The sequence below is a fragment of the Lethenteron reissneri genome, chromosome 36 (genome assembly GCF_015708825.2).
Source record: "Lethenteron reissneri isolate LAM-NWPU_2019-01 chromosome 36, ASM1570882v1, whole genome shotgun sequence".
Lineage (NCBI taxonomy): Eukaryota > Metazoa > Chordata > Hyperoartia > Petromyzontiformes > Petromyzontidae > Lethenteron > Lethenteron reissneri.
This window is the reverse complement of record NC_083814.1, coordinates 3,222,520-3,238,364: the sequence shown is the minus strand read 5'-3', so window position 1 is coordinate 3,238,364 and position 15,845 is coordinate 3,222,520. Positions and strand designations below refer to the sequence as shown.

Sequence of the window (15,845 nt, the reverse complement as noted above, 5' to 3'; positions counted from 1 at the left end):
GGGGCATTGCAGAGTGCTCTTACATAGTGGGGCATTGCAGAGTGCTGTACCACAGTGCACAGACTGCTCTTACATAGTGGCGCATTGCAGACTGCTCTTACATAGTGGGGCATTGCAGACTGCTCTTACATAGTGGGGCATTGCAGAGTGCTGTACCAGTGCACAGACTGCTCTTACATAGTGGCGCATTGCAGACTGCTCTTACATAGTGGGGCATTGCAGAGTGCTCTTACATAGTGGGGCATTGCAGAGTGCTGTACCACAGTGCACAGACTGCTCTTACATAGTGGCGCATTGCAGACTGCTCTTACATAGTGGGGCATTGCAGACTGCTCTTACATAGTGGGGCATTGCAGAGTGCTGTACCAGTGCACAGACTGCTCTTACATAGTGGCGCATTGCAGACTGCTCTTACATAGTGGGGCATTGCAGAGTGCTCTTACATAGTGGGGCATTGCAGAGTGCTGTACCACAGTGCACAGACTGCTCTTACATAGTGGCGCATTGCAGACTGCTCTTACATAGTGGGGCATTGCAGACTGCTCTTACATAGTGGGGCATTGCAGAGTGCTGTACCAGTGCACAGACTGCTCTTACATAGTGGCGCATTGCAGACTGCTCTTACATAGTGGGGCATTGCAGAGTGCTCTTACATAGTGGGGCATTGCAGAGTGCTGTACCACAGTGCACAGACTGCTCTTACATAGTGGCGCATTGCAGACTGCTCTTACATAGTGGCGCATTGCAGACTGCTCTTACATAGTGGGGCATTGCAGAGTGCTGTACCAGTGCACAGACTGCTCTTACATAGTGGCGCATTGCAGACTGCTCTTACATAGTGGGGCATTGCAGAGTGCTCTTACATAGTGGGGCATTGCAGAGTGCTGTACCACAGTGCACAGACTGCTCTTACATAGTGGCGCATTGCAGACTGCTCTTACATAGTGGGGCATTGCAGAGTGCTGTACCAGTGCACAGACTGCTCTTACATAGTGGATCATTGCAGACTGCTCTTACATAGTGGGGCATTGCACAGACTGCTGTTACACAGTGGGGCATTGCACAGACTGCTGTTACATAGTGGAGAAATGCAGACTGCTCTTACATAGTGGGGCATTGCACAGACTGCTGTTACATAGTGGAGCATTGCACAGACTGCTGTTACACAGTTGGGCATTGCACAGACTGCTCTTACATAGTGGGGCATTGCACAGACTACTCTTACATAGTGTGGCATTGCACAGACTGCTCTTACATAGTGGGGCATTGCACAGACTGCTGTTACATAGTGGGGCATTGCACAGACTACTCTTACATAGTGGGGCATTGCACAGACTGCTCTTACATAGTGGGGCATTGCACAGACTGCTGTTACATAGTGGGGCATTGCACAGACTACTCTTACATAGTGGGGCATTGCACAGACTACTCTTACATAGTGGGGCATTGCACACGCTGCTCTTACATAGTGGGGCATTGCACAGACTGCTGTTACACAGTTGGGCATTGCAGACTGCTCTTACATAGTGGGGCATTGCAGACTGCTCTTACATAGTGGGGCATTGCACAGACTACTCTTACATAGTTGGGCATTGCACACACTGCTCTTACATAGTGGGGCATTGCAGACTGCTCTTACATAGTGGGGCATTGCACAGACTACTCTTACATAGTGGGGCATTGCACAGACTGCTCTTACATAGTGGGGCATTGCACAGACTGCTCTTACATAGTGGGGCATTACACAGACTGCTCTTACATAGTGGGGCATTGCACAGACTACTCTTACATAGTGGGGCATTGCACAGACTGCTCTTACATAGTGGGGCATTGCACAGACTGCTCTTACATAGTGGGGCATTGCACAGACTGCTCTTACATAGTGGGGCATTGCACAGACTGCTCTTACATAGTGGGGCATTGCACAGACTGCTCTTACATAGTGGGGCATTGCACAGACTGCTCTTACATAGTGGGGCATTGCACAGACTGCTCTTACATAGTGGGGCATTGCACAGACTACTCTTACATAGTGGGGCATTGCACAGACTACTCTTACATAGTGGGGCATTGCAGACTGCTCTTACATAGTTGGGCATTGCACAGACTACTCTTACATAGTGGGGCATTGCACAGACTGCTCTTACATAGTGGGGCATTGCACAGACTACTCTTACATAGTGGGGCATTGCACAGACTGATCTTACATAGTGGGGCATTGCAGACTGCTCTTACATAGTGGGGCATTGCACAGACTACTCTTACATAGTGGGGCATTGCACAGACTACTCTTACATAGTGGGGCATTGCAGACTGCTCTTACATAGTTGGGCATTGCACAGACTACTCTTACATAGTGCGGCATTGCACAAACTACTCTTACATAGTGGGGCATTGCACACACTGCTCTTACATAGTGGGGCATTGCACAGACTACTCTTACATAGTGGGGCATTGCACAGACTACTCTTACATAGTGGGGCATTGCACACACTGCTCTTACATAGTGGGGCATTGCACAGACTATTCTTACATAGTGGGGCATTGCACAGACTACTCTTACATAGTGGGGCATTGCACAGACTGCTCTTACATAGTGGGGCATTGCACAGACTGCTCTTACAGTGGGGCATTGCAGGCTGCTCTTACATAGTGGGGCATTGCAGACTGCTCTTACATAGTGGGGCATTGCACAGACTGCTCTTACACAGTGGGGCATTGCACAGACTGCTGTTACATAGTGGGGCATTGCAGGCTGCTCTTACATAGTGGGGCATTGCACAGACTGCTCTTACACAGTGGGGCATTGCAGTGCTCTTTACATAGTGGAACATTGCAGACTGCTGTACTAAAGCGGAGCATTGCAGACTTCTTGACCTAGTGAAGCGTTTTAGTTTTCAGCACCAGTGGTGCACTGCATACTCCAGTCCCAGTGGTGCATTGCAGACTGTAGTACCAGAGGAACAAAGCATGGTACATAGCCTAGTCCCGGAGCAGAGCACTGGAGAACCTCGGGTTCCCCAGAGGCACATTACAGACCGTAGCCCCAGGGTACAGAGTGGACACGGCTCCAATAATGGCGCATGGCACAGGCTAGAGTTGAATACTATATGGGGCTGAAAACTGGACCACAATCGTGAGATGGAAATCTCTTGGGATGCGTCAACGGCAGAATGCATGGAGAACTTCTTTCGTACCGTACACAGCCAACCGTGTTGCAGACTACTCTGCAGCCAGTGGTAAATGGTTCCCCCCTCATGCTGTGCAGATTAATGTTGCCGTAAGGGCATTTACAATTGAACCAATGAATGGTGCAGATCCGGTAGTGTATATTTTGAAAGAATGAGTTGGTGTCCAAATGACCAAACACTCGTTAAAACAAGGTACAAATTACAATGTGCACGTGTCAAATAGGGGACTATACTTTAATATGTAAAATAATGACGAATCACAAGCAATTGTGTTCTACTTTACATGTTTCACCTTTTAAAAAAATGGTACACATGCAAAACAAAATAGCTAACTTTAAGGAAAAAAGTAGCAGTAATCTGCAAACATAGCACTTGATTAGACTGCTTCAGCCACTACTTTCTCAAGTATATCAACGCATTCAAACAAAATACAATTCACTCTTTTGGGTATTTTCTGTATTTTCTAACAAAACCGGGTTCTCTTCGTTTGCCCCTTGTAGCCGACTGCGACCAAGGGCGAGGAAAAAATTAAATTGTGAACTTGAAATGCAGCTTTAGCTCCCAAGTGACATACACATTTAAATCACAATAAACTGGTATCTAGATGTGCAGGGTAATTATTAAACAAGCATCAACAGACGCATAACCTTGATCTGTTACCAGCGGCATTTTTAGGGCAAGACCACACGCTTGCATGTGGCACAGCTACCAAACCTCGCGATGACCTCTAGTGGCTTACTTGATGTCCCGAATTTAAACGTGCATGCAGTTTAGTTCTTAACAATCTATGGATATCGCAAAGCTTTCTATTATTGCATGATCGTTTTCGTGTGAGCAGATCGCTCAAACTATTCCAAATGGCATCCGAACAGAACATTATATTGTGTTCTTAATTCATGACTCATCGTTACAGAAGCCAAACGAAGCAACGTCTGAAATTATTTCAGAATAACAATTCTAGTTTAACGCATCATTTAATAGGATGCTTGATCTCGGATGGTACAAACTCTGGACAATTAACCATCAGTATTACACGCCTGCTAATATTTTCCTTCAGAAATTTATATCCATTGTAATTTTGTAGGAACCAGTATTTAACATTGACAAGCAACCTATTATGGTTATGGCCAACAACCAAACGCTTATGGCAGTTAGGACTGTCCAAGCAACTTAATTAAACCTTAGAAACCAGCACAATTCACAGCCCACATCTACTCGACATATAATAAAGGATAAGGGGGAGGGGAGCGGAGTTATTATTGAGTTTATTTCAGAAACCTGCAACTGCACATTTTGGATATTACCAAAATACAGGCGGCATTTTCGTTACGTTGTCAACAAATTAATAACAATGAGCAACTACAGAAACTCATATTTACAAGTAAAAAAAATAACCACTTAACAAAAAGCACGCACACACAAGTACTTTATATGCAAAGGGACTACAGGAGCAGGCTTCAGGATAAAAATGTTCTAATCACGGCTGCGAGACTCCGTCTCCTGTGCACAAGCACGTGTCTCCACCGAGCCAGGCAGGACCGCCTCATGGTGCCCAACGAATCAATTTCCACGTCAGCAACGTCTAATAATTTTTTTAAAGGGGTCCATAAAGAGAGCGGGGCAAAAAAAGTTTATAACGCCATTCATCAGTGACAAAAACATCCACCCTTTGGAACGTGTTATGGCCAGATGCTGTTGGGTTAAGATGCCAATGTATCAGGACTAAAAATTATCAACCCGATGTATCACAATGAACGGTTATTTGGGGTATTTTTTTTACATAAAGCGTGAAACGTCCATTATGATATGCAATTTCAGACAATGAAAAATCTTGAAATGTTTATTTTACAGTAGAATTATGAGCCATAAATGGGCCCATGCAGTATAGCTAAAAACCAGTCAGGATAACCATTTTTTCCCAATATTCTAAAAGGCACTGCACAAATCAATTGAGGCCCTAAGCTTAAATATGGAAAGAGGTTCCCACCCCCCTTTGGGACTTTTCAAGCAGCCAGATGGTGACAAGGGCTGCGGTGTACTCTTGGTGGTGTGGGGGGCGCATTGAGTGGGATTGTGGGGTGGATGGTTTTGCGTTGGTAGAATGGTGCGTATGACTCCATGCCAGGCCTCAGCATCGTGGCACTGCCAGACCCGAGTCCCCATCCACCCCTCTCAGTCCTGAGCGCGAGTGTGAGCACGCAAAATGTCCATTTTATAACTTTTAGCGAAATATGGAGAAAAACATACATTAATTTCAGTTGTCAAAAGTCATCTTCTTGCCCTTGAACTCCTGGATGCCATCCTTCCTTCCTGAAAAACAATGTCAGGCATAATAGGTTTAGTTCAACTGCAAAACCCAATAAACTTACAACTACGTTAAAACCACTACTAAAGTGCCAGCTGGCTGGACGTATTACAGTAAATTAGAAACGCACATCTAAAAATGGATTGGTTCAACTACATTGCAATCGACTATAGACCAAGACTATGATATACACCAGACTTACCACTGCTACCACCACGACCTCCTCTGAAACCACCGCCTCCACGGCCCCCCCTGAAGCCACCACCGCGGCCCCCACCAAATCCACCACCCCCACGACCGCCAAAGCCTCCACCGCGACCGCCAAAGCCTCCACCACCCCTGCCGCCAAAGCCACCACCACGGCCTCCACCACCACGGCTGGGCGTCGAGCCCTTGGGACGGGCGAAGTCCACGTAGATCTGGCTGCCGTCAATTTCCACACCCTTCATGGCGTTCAGCGCAGACTTGGCCTCGTCCGAAGAGCTGAAGTCCACATAGGCGTACCTAGAGCAGCGACAAACACACACTGGTCAACTCGGATGAAAAGGCCCTCAAAACAAACCAAAAGCAAGATATCCGTGAGCAGACACTTGGATTATAAACATCCTCTTAAAGAATGATGCATTCTAGGTTAGCTCTATGAGGAACCTTTCCAAAACAAAATGTTACGCATGTCAGATAATGCATACCCAAGAACGCAAAAGTAAAACACGGCTAATGGGTCTGTGGCACAGCACCATGGCGGCAGACAGCCACAGGACATTAAGAAAGAGGTCCGACTGACGCTGCCGTGGTGATTTTGTGCTGAGCGTTCGTCTCCTTCTCCTGCGAAACCAGAGCTGCCATCACCGGGCAAGTGGGGTCTCCACGTGCCCAGTTACAGCCCGGTGCTCAAAAAGGAGAAGGGAAGCACACAGGTAATGACTGAATAAAGCACAAAGCTTATTCTGATTTTACTAACTATAAGGGCGGCATGTAGTGACAATAAAGGTCCCGATTACACAGGGAATCAAGGCTCCACACACCACCAGTGGGGAAAGAGGATAAACAGAGCAAACAGCAGTGAACACGTACCCCTTGGACTGGCCCGAGTCCCTGTCGGTGACGATACGTGCAGCCGTGGCTCCCTCAAACGAGTCCATGAGCGTGTCCTCAGAGGTGTCCTCGCCCAAGCCTCGCACGAACAGCGTGTTGGTCGCTTCACCTGCATCCCACCCAGCACAGTGTCAACCATTACCAACATGCCTGTGTACAGACGCGTGTGTGTGTTGATCAGCCTTTGTGGAGGCTGCTCATAATTTGCATTACTAAGCAGCTGGAAAAACTGCTCCTCCAGCAACATCAAGGTGGAGCGACGCTCAAAATGATAAAAGCGGCAAACTACATCAAGTTGGCAGTGCGGAGCAGAGGCAACTGTACATCTGCCAGCCGTTTAGTTAACCCACTACCAAGCAAGCCATTGATACTTTTTGTAGCCGGGGTTTCGGCACAGGGCCTCCCATGGGTAAAGGGGCTCCCTGTTTCCTGCCCTGGTCACTGCTCTTAGCCACCACTGGACAATCTCCGGTCAATGGGACTGACCGGGATCATGGCGGGCGGCTGGCTCGGAGTATACAGCTAGTTTTAGCTACACAGGCGTTAAAACGCCCAAAATCTCACCAGTGCCAACAGGCCTAAACAAGCATGTTCATCAATATAGAAAAGCCCAAGCCTCAGGATTTAAAAAAAAGGGTCTTTTGCAATGAGATGTTTGTCCATTTCACCTGACACGAAGCCAATGGGAGAAACCAGCCATCATAATGTATTATAGACCACATGCCAATTTTATGGCCCAGAAGAAAATGAATCAAGTAAACACTGCCATACACCATTCTATTAACAAACCTGCCCTCTGCATTGAACTATACATTTCCATTAACATTTTACAAATTATCTCCTGCATTGAGAAAGCAGTGTCCTGTGGTCCGATTGACAGCTTGTGGTCTGAACAAGCGTGAAAGCGCAATAGCCGGTGAGCGAGTCAGGATAGGACTACAACGCTGTGCGGGTTCTCACTGGGGGCGGGGGCGCCACGCGGTGTGCTGAACTCCAGGCGGATGGCACGGCCCTCCACCTCGGCACCGCTGTGCGCCTTCATCGCCGCCTTGGCATCGTCAATGCTCGCAAAGTCCACAAATGCCATCCTGCCACATCACGGGGACACATGCAAGGACCCCGGTCAAGCGGGAAGAACGCCACATCATGCCTGTTGCAGCCTACTGAATACCTCATAACACAATCGCGTTCTAAGGGAAGACTCGACACATTAAGCATCAGTAGCCTACCAACTGGGAAACAAGTGGAATATTTGCTTGCATCTTGGAAGGAAACGATTTCACCAACTGGACATGAGAATGACCACATTTAAAAACAATAAATTACTGGATCAGTACGACTAACAGCTCAAGCACAACGGCATAATCTGCATTACACACCTTCAACCACGTGCAATGTGCACCGCATTACTAGTACACAATGCCAGCAGCAGTGCACTAAATATGGGATATTACAATGATGTTGATCAGGAGGGGGATGGATGTCACGACAGGTGTCTGAAGGGAGACTCACCCACGGGGCTTGCCAGTTTCGCGGTCCATTAGCACACGCACCGCCTCGGCGTTCTCAAACACCGATCGCAGAGAGTCCTCGTCCGCTTGGAAGGACAGGTTCCGCACCATGAGCGTGTTGCTCTCGGGGCCCTGTGGCTTTGCTGAGAGAGGATAGACACAACACCATAGTTATAGCTATGACCAAATAAGGCAGCAAAATGTGGGTCTTTTACACAACACCATCCCCCTATACTGGGAAACTGGTAGTGTTGATTTAAAGTAATACAATCAACTTGGATGATGCGTTCAGGAAGTTAATTTTGACCTGTAATGAGTTGAGCACTAAAATGGCGAGCTGAGATACAACCTCAAATTCATGAACCTGCGCTTGGGAGGCAAATTGCGTCCAAGCATGGAAGCCACTGGGCAACCTTTGCCACGGTAAAAAGACGTTGCTATGATAGACATACACGTTGTGTAGACGGGGTTACGGCACAGGGCCTCCCATGGGTAAAGGGGCTCCCTGTTTCCTGCCCCGGACATTGATCTTAGCCACCACTGGACAATCTACAGTCAAGGGTGTTAGACTGCGACTGTGGCGGGTGGCTATCTCAACAATTGTAATTTTCATCAAGTAGTTACAACGTTTTACTAGAGGTTTGTACAGGCCCTATGGCACAGCACCAACCGATTCCGTTTAACAGTGTCTGACATATGCAATGTTTAATGTACTGCAACATTGTCCCTGCAAAGTGCTCCGGAATCAACTGTGAATACATCAAACTCGTGTTGGATGCAACAGTCCAGGTACAACTGCCAAGTATGGGATTTTAATAGTTGTGCATCTTCCTTCCACTCTCCAATAACGGGGTACCCCATACAGCTGGGACAGCCGTGACATTTGCATAAACTCTTGAAACGGCTACGTTACAGCGCACTGGACTACGTGACACGTGTGCGCGTGGCTCCACGCTGGAAGGGGGGGGGGGGTTGGCGCATTGCGTTACCTCCGAAGCTGGCCTGCTGCTGCCCCGCGCCCTTGTTGCTCTTATCCCCGACATAGTCGAGGAGGACCGCGCGCCCGTCCACGTCGGCACCCTGGTACTCCTTCATGGCCGCCTCGGCATCCTCCTCCGAGGGGAACTCCACGTACGCGATCCTGCGACGGGCAGCCACAAACAAGCTCGATCTACTTTCCAAAGTACATCAAGCCATTTTTGTACATCCACTGCTGGATGACCATACATTACCACACTGGTTAGTGGGGGCTGAAGACACATTTTGCTGAATTTGCCTCTCCTGACAACATAGCCCCATAGATAGGAGCCTACACTACCTCATGTTTTAGGCATGTGGTCACCCCATCCAACTTCCCAGGATCCACCCTGCTCAGCTTCCAATAAGTGACAATATTGGGTGCATCCCAGCTGAATTGACCATATGGCTTTACGACGCTCCATTTCCCAGCATGGCGATTTACATCGATAATGAGCTCTGATACTTCTCAAAGTTCAACTCAATAAATTATTCTGCCAAGTTGCACTCTTGTAGCCGGGGTTTCGGCACAGGGCATCCCATGGGTGAAAGGGGGCTCCCTGTTTCCTGCCCTGGTCGCTGCTCTTAGCCACCACTGGACAATCTCCAGTCAATGGGACTGACCGGGACTGTGGCGGGCGGCTGGCTTGGGAACAGTAGTTTGTATCAACGGTCACTGGACTGTGGGTCTGTGCAGGCCCCATGACAGGATTGTTTCACATCCTGCATAACTGTAGCGTCTCAATTGTCCATAACTTATTTTGGCAGGCAGCTGGCTCAGCGAGCCAATGGGGCCATGCCTACAAAACCTTGGATTACACCAATGCGTGTTACAGAGCACTGCCCAAAGTGGACTTGAATTAAAAAGGTACATTATGCCCGTTCCTTACCCGCGGCTCTTCCCGTTGGGGCCCAGTGGAATCCGCACTTCAACAGCTCCCTCAAAAGCCTCCGTCAGACTTTCCACCGTCGAAGTCCATGCGATGTTCTTCACAAATAGAGTCTTGGCGTCACGTTCTGTAAACAAAACACATGTGGTTAACTTCCAAGAAAATGATCAAGACAAAGTGTCAATAAAAAATGACCAGCCCAATGCAACCAGTTAAGCACCAATGGCTGAATGCAATTTGCAATCATTTTGATATCAATTACAACTAGGTAGTGGACCAACTAGCCTCCCCCATTCTTTGCCACTCCATATTATGGTACAAAATGTGTGGAATCTGTGCAGTAATAGGTCACATTGCAGTATTTAGAAGTCTCATTCGCACAGTTGCTAAGAGAAAGTCAAGAACACCACAGTATAATACCTTTCTTATCGCCAGTATCAACTTTCTGTTTTTTGGATGCAGAGGCGGTCTTGTCCTCCTCCTTCTTTCGCTTCTCTGCCTTGGCCTTGGGTGGAGGTTCTGTACGACAGAGCAACAGCAGAAGTGCACTTTACACAACACAATTTGACTTCCACAACTCATTTGGCAATGTGCCCAAGTAATGCGTAACGAAACGACGATACCATCTGTGCTATAAATTCAATGCGGCATCCGTTGCTAAATGTGGCACAGCACCATGGCGGCAGGCAGCCACAGGACATTAAGAAAGAGGTCCGACTGACGCTGCCGTGGTGATTTTGTGCTGAGCGTTCGTCTCCTTCTCCTGCGAAACCAGAGCTGCCATCACCGGGCAAGTGGGGTCTCCACGTGCCTAGTTACAGCCCGGTGCTCAAAAAGGAGAAGGGAATAACTGAATAAAGCGCAAAGCCTATTCTGATCTGCGTAATCAGGAACTGTCGGCTCAGTACAAGTTTGTCCATTCCCCAGCATGGCATGCAGCCACCACATGGCTGATACACAAGCTAGCCAAAAAAATTTGGTGGTTCAATATTAAAGCTTCAATGATTTAGCTATTTTTGTACCACTGCAGCATTTAACTCACCATCAGCATCTTCGTCATCCTCTTCATCGTCGTCATCCTCATCATCATCATCCTCTTCCTCAGACTCTTCCTTTGCCTTAGCACCCTTGGCTTTAGGCGCAGGGGTCACATCCATCTCCTCCTCGGACTCCTCCTCCGAATCCTCATCATCTTCATCCTCCTCGTCGTCATCGGATTCTGCCGGCTTGCCCTTTGCTGGGGTGGCCTTAGCTGGGGTGGCCTTGCCGGGAGTGGTCTTGCCGGGAGTGGCCTTGGCAGCAGCTGCTTTCTTGGCCACTGGCTTCTCATCTTCATCATCTGTGCAAGAGGCAAAGGTCATACCCATCAGGACCCCGAAGTAACTCTTGGCACAGCTACACGAGTAAAGTTTATAAATTAATTACCTGCACTATTAATATTTTAGAATACTTTCTAACGCGGTTATTTGTGACCAGAACAATCAACTCACTCCTTACAAGAGCTTGGCTCTATTTCGGGTATTTTTTGGAATGTAAATTCAACAAAATACCACTTCTTACTTTCATTAAAACACCACAATAAAAGCCAACAGTAAAGCCAACGTAACGCATGAACATCAAGGGTGAGAATAAAGATGCCAAAAGATGCATGCCACGGTCCACCATTTCAGATAGAAGTTCAATGCTTGCATTAACCTTGCACGCCATCTAGTGGACAAAGGTAACAGCACAAGCCAAAATTGAGGCGCCATTGCAAAATGTCTTCAACTGCAAGTCCCATATCTTCCTATCCCCCTCTGCACCGATGAGGAATTGCAGTGTTAAGCAAAGTATTCGGCAGTCATTATACTGCAGTCACACAAATTAAGAACGGCCAACCAGAGATTTTGTTATGCCCTCCCTTTGCGTGCATTAAGTGGAAACCATCTTTACAAGGCATGCATGTGCATGCATATAATATGAAGGCTTGGAACGCACAAAATGGTGTAGTTGGTGCAAGGCTGAGCAGGGAGATGCATAGACTTGCAAATGGATTGATTGCATGCGCATAACTACCTTCAGAGTCCTCATCTTCGTCATCAGCTGGTGCTTTCTTGGCAGGTGTTGCTTTGGCAGGAGTGGCCTTTGCGGGAGTGGCCTTTGCGGGAGTGGCCTTGGCTGCTGTTTTAGCAGGCGTCTTCTTTGGTGGCGGTGGTGCCTCCTCCTCAGATTCCTCCTCCTCATCATCATCATCCTCCTCATCTGCGGGTGCATATAGGTTGTCAATGGCAGACCAGTCAACAGTAAATGGCCACTACCGTGGAAAAAAGGCACCAATGATGCGAGTACTTTAAGTAAATTCCTAAGGAAGGTGTGATGGTCAGATATGCCTGATGCACTCATAGCAGGGAGCATTAACTCTTGCACACTTACCAGACTCCTCTTCAGAGCTCTCGGCCTTCTTGGGTGCTGCCTTCTTGGCAGCCGGCTTGTTGTTTGCCACGGCCTTGCTGTTGGCGGCAGGCTTGCCCTTCTTGGCAGGAACCACCTGAAAGAGCAAGTCATAAAAACACACATCTAATGGTTCTGCCTCCTTGTTATCAGTTCTATTCATCATTTCAAGTGCACAACGTCAAATTGCCCACTGAAATTACATCACCATTCTTTATGCAATTCCCTTTTGTTAATGCACAAATGAAACCCTCCCCACACGATGCCCTTCACAGAGATTGTTTGATCATCGTAAACCATGCTGGTAAACAAAGCTTCTAGATAGGGGGGTTCACAGGAGCAGTTCGTACATCATTTACCACTGACACCAGGAATTTGAACGATTGCTACCAAACAGGCCTCAGCTATGGGAAACGAAAAATAACTTGAGCCAGCAGTGCTCAAAACACCGAATAGATTGGGATTAACATAATTGTGCAATAGCCTCAAAGTGATACGTACCACCTCCTCCTCGCTGTCGTCCTCAGACGCCTGCTTCACCGTCACCTTGGCTGCAGCCTTTTTCGGCAGAGGTGTTGCCTTCTTCACAGGGACCTGCACAGCGCAGTGGTTTTGTATGTCAAGGTCGCATTGGTCGTGCTAAAATGTCTGCATATATCAAACCTAGCACCGTCAGTGTAAGAATCGACTTTAATTGATCAAATCAACCGCTACATGTTCATGCATAGACAGGCCAGCTTGGTGGCACGGTCACGTGGGCAGCACTTTCACATTTGTGAATGGTAAGCAGGCACATCAGTAAGTTCCATCATCAATAGTCAGAATTAAGTCCCTTGAACTACTCATCACACGTGCCTCCAATTCGATTTGCAAGATACCACCCTGTGTATACTGCACAAGCAGCCAATATGAATTGCCCATGTGATTTAACACCAAAAATGCAAGGTAGGAAATACAAATGCGGAAAATATTACATCTCAAAAGAACATTTACAATCCATTTCACCAAAAATGCACCAAGGCTTACATTCATTCGGTTAACTTAAAAAAAACTTTTAATGCAATTTGTCACCAACTCAAGCTGTGGCATAGGGCTGCTTCCACGTGGGCTCTTACCTCTGGCTCGGAGTCATCCTCCTCCTCGCTCGACTCATCCACCTGTTTGGGCGGAGGTGGCGCCTTCTTCTGAGGTTTGCCATTCTTCACAGCAGTTGCCTGCAAGGCACACGCGAGTGACGGCGGTTAAATCACTCATTCTACAGGGATGGAACTCCCCAGTTATTGGGGACACTATGGGGGACCGTACGCTGGGAAAGAAGCCAACGTAGGTGTCTAAATGTAATAATCCCACGTGTCCCTCCCATGCGCCTCAAACAAATGTAAAGCATCTTCTTGGTTCTTTCGGTAAAGTGACGTAGAAGGGAAATAATAAAAGTAGTAATAATACATAATAAAATACAAAGTTTTATTATTTATTATTTCCCTTCTACGTGACTTTACCGAAAGAAACCAGATGAATCCCTGTAGTCACGAAAGCTTTAAATCGAAAAATTTAAAGCAATATTGTATTTCGGCGATTAGTCACTGTTACAACCGCGTTAAAAAATTGTTACTGTATTCCAAACACTTTACTTTTAAAATAAATAGGCAAGTGCAAATAACGCATTTTTGTGAATCTCAAGTAAAAAAAATAAAAAAGTTAAGCATCTAGCAACATACACTTAACTTCCGACAACTTACCCAGGCAAAAATAGTTTGCCCGTACATAAACTAATAAAATTAAAGGCTAAACAGTTTTTCGTAAAAACGAAACTTTTTACAAAAAAAAAATCTAAATATTAGTCTTGCTTTTTAGTTTAAAATTTGTAAATACTTATACTGTTAAAACTATACTTGAAAGGTTATCGGCTTTCATGAATGAGTACATCGGGGTACAGTACACTTAGCGAGCACATGTTTCGCCAATGCACTGTACAAGCACGTGGCCAAAAAGTCCAACTTGCGTTAAAACTGCACGAACAGTACAAAGTATCTCCAAAGACAAGCACTAACAATATTTATCAAGCAAGTTCATTAAAAATGTCAGTTACTTAAGATTTAAGTGCTAAAAAGTCTAAGTTCGCAACCGATAACGTGGTGGGGGTCTTCTCCCGTAAGCCGCCATTTGCTCTGCACGTGTTCTTCCAGGGGGGCCGTGCTCGCCACGTGTCCGCCACGCCGCTCATATTTCAACCCCGTTATGTCTAAACTAGCGCCGTAAATCCAAAAACCAAGGCCGATAACCGTACAACTCGAGCAAATCATCAGCCCCGTCAATGTAGCGTTCGCGTGCCGTTACAGCGCCACGTGTCCCAGGATCCGAACCCGCGTTGAGGCCTCACCCACGTGGAGGGGACGGGGGGTTTAGCGCTTAAACGTCGCGAACAGCGCGGCCGACGGCTCAAGCCACGTCTAGCACTCTGCAACTGCGCGTGAACCAGAACGAACTCGCTGCGAGGCCGCGTTCAATCGACACGGAGCGAGCGTTGCGATTTCACTTCGCTTGCGCGATGCAGGCCTAGGCCTACCCCCCCACCCACTCCACCCTTGCCGCCACGCATCAAACTTCCCAACGCCGCCAGCCCACCGCCGCCGCCGCCACGACCGAGCACGCGAATACAACGAAAACGTAACAAAACACGACGTCGAACAATTAACATTCATCTCGGCAAACGCGACAGTCGAACCAAGGCTCCTTTCGTTTGCGCGAAAACAGAAATGGCGGCAATGGCGTCTGTCCGCCCCCCCTCCCCTCGCGGTAGCCCCGCGTCTCTCCGCTCTTCTCCTTCTACAGCAGCAGCACAGCTGCACAGCGGACATCTCACCTTGGCTGCCTTCACCATGTTGGAAGTATTGTGTTGAAGAAGACGACGGGAGAGTTATTCTGTGGGTCTCTTGTGTGGAGGGGAGCGTTGACTAAACGCGCCTACTGCTTCGAGTGCGGGGGGAAAGGAGAGCGTCAGTCCACGTGACGGCCTTATAAAGGGGCGGGTGCAGCAGACGACGATGCGTGATTACGTCACGGGCAGAAGTTAACCAATCACAAGCGCGTTGCCTGAGAAAGAAGTGACGTCACCGGGCGTGCGTAATGACGTAGGAAGGCGATTACGTATGGATTTTTTTTTTACGCGCGCGCGCCAAACGGATGCGTTCGCAGGGGAAAGCGTGCTGCGTGATGACGTCACGTAGTTTTGCGGCAATGGAAATCGGTGGAAAAGTTACGACGTGGTTACGTCACGCGTGCGTAATGACGTCGGCATATATTAGCTTAGCTGTTTTACGCGGGAAAGCCCATCATGAATAATACAGGGTTTTTTGGGTTACATCACGTATTATGTAGAAATATACATACGTGACTTTACCGAAAG

The 15,845-nt window shown here is 47.6% G+C and overlaps 1 protein-coding gene and 1 non-coding gene across 2 annotated transcripts; both read right to left on the bottom strand.

Moving 5' to 3' along the window:
- Nucleotides 1–3,411: 3,411 nt before the first annotated feature.
- Nucleotides 3,412–15,484, bottom strand: LOC133351024 (nucleolin-like). The gene is made up of 14 exons (XM_061565905.1): nt 15,303–15,484; nt 13,555–13,653; nt 12,941–13,033; nt 12,422–12,536; nt 12,065–12,250; nt 11,052–11,348; nt 10,430–10,528; nt 10,010–10,136; nt 9,092–9,243; nt 8,104–8,245; nt 7,552–7,679; nt 6,571–6,700; nt 5,699–6,000; nt 3,412–5,501 (listed from the first exon to the last, which is right to left on the bottom strand). The coding sequence occupies exons 1-14, from the start codon at nt 15,318–15,320 to the stop codon at nt 5,446–5,448; spliced, it is 1,944 nt and encodes a 647-aa protein (XP_061421889.1). The 5' UTR covers nt 15,321–15,484; the 3' UTR covers nt 3,412–5,445.
- LOC133351286 (small nucleolar RNA SNORD82) lies at nt 13,230–13,295 on the bottom strand. The gene has a single exon (XR_009756169.1). It is a non-coding gene; the product is annotated as a small nucleolar RNA SNORD82 (small nucleolar RNA).
- Nucleotides 15,485–15,845: the final 361 nt, after the last annotated feature.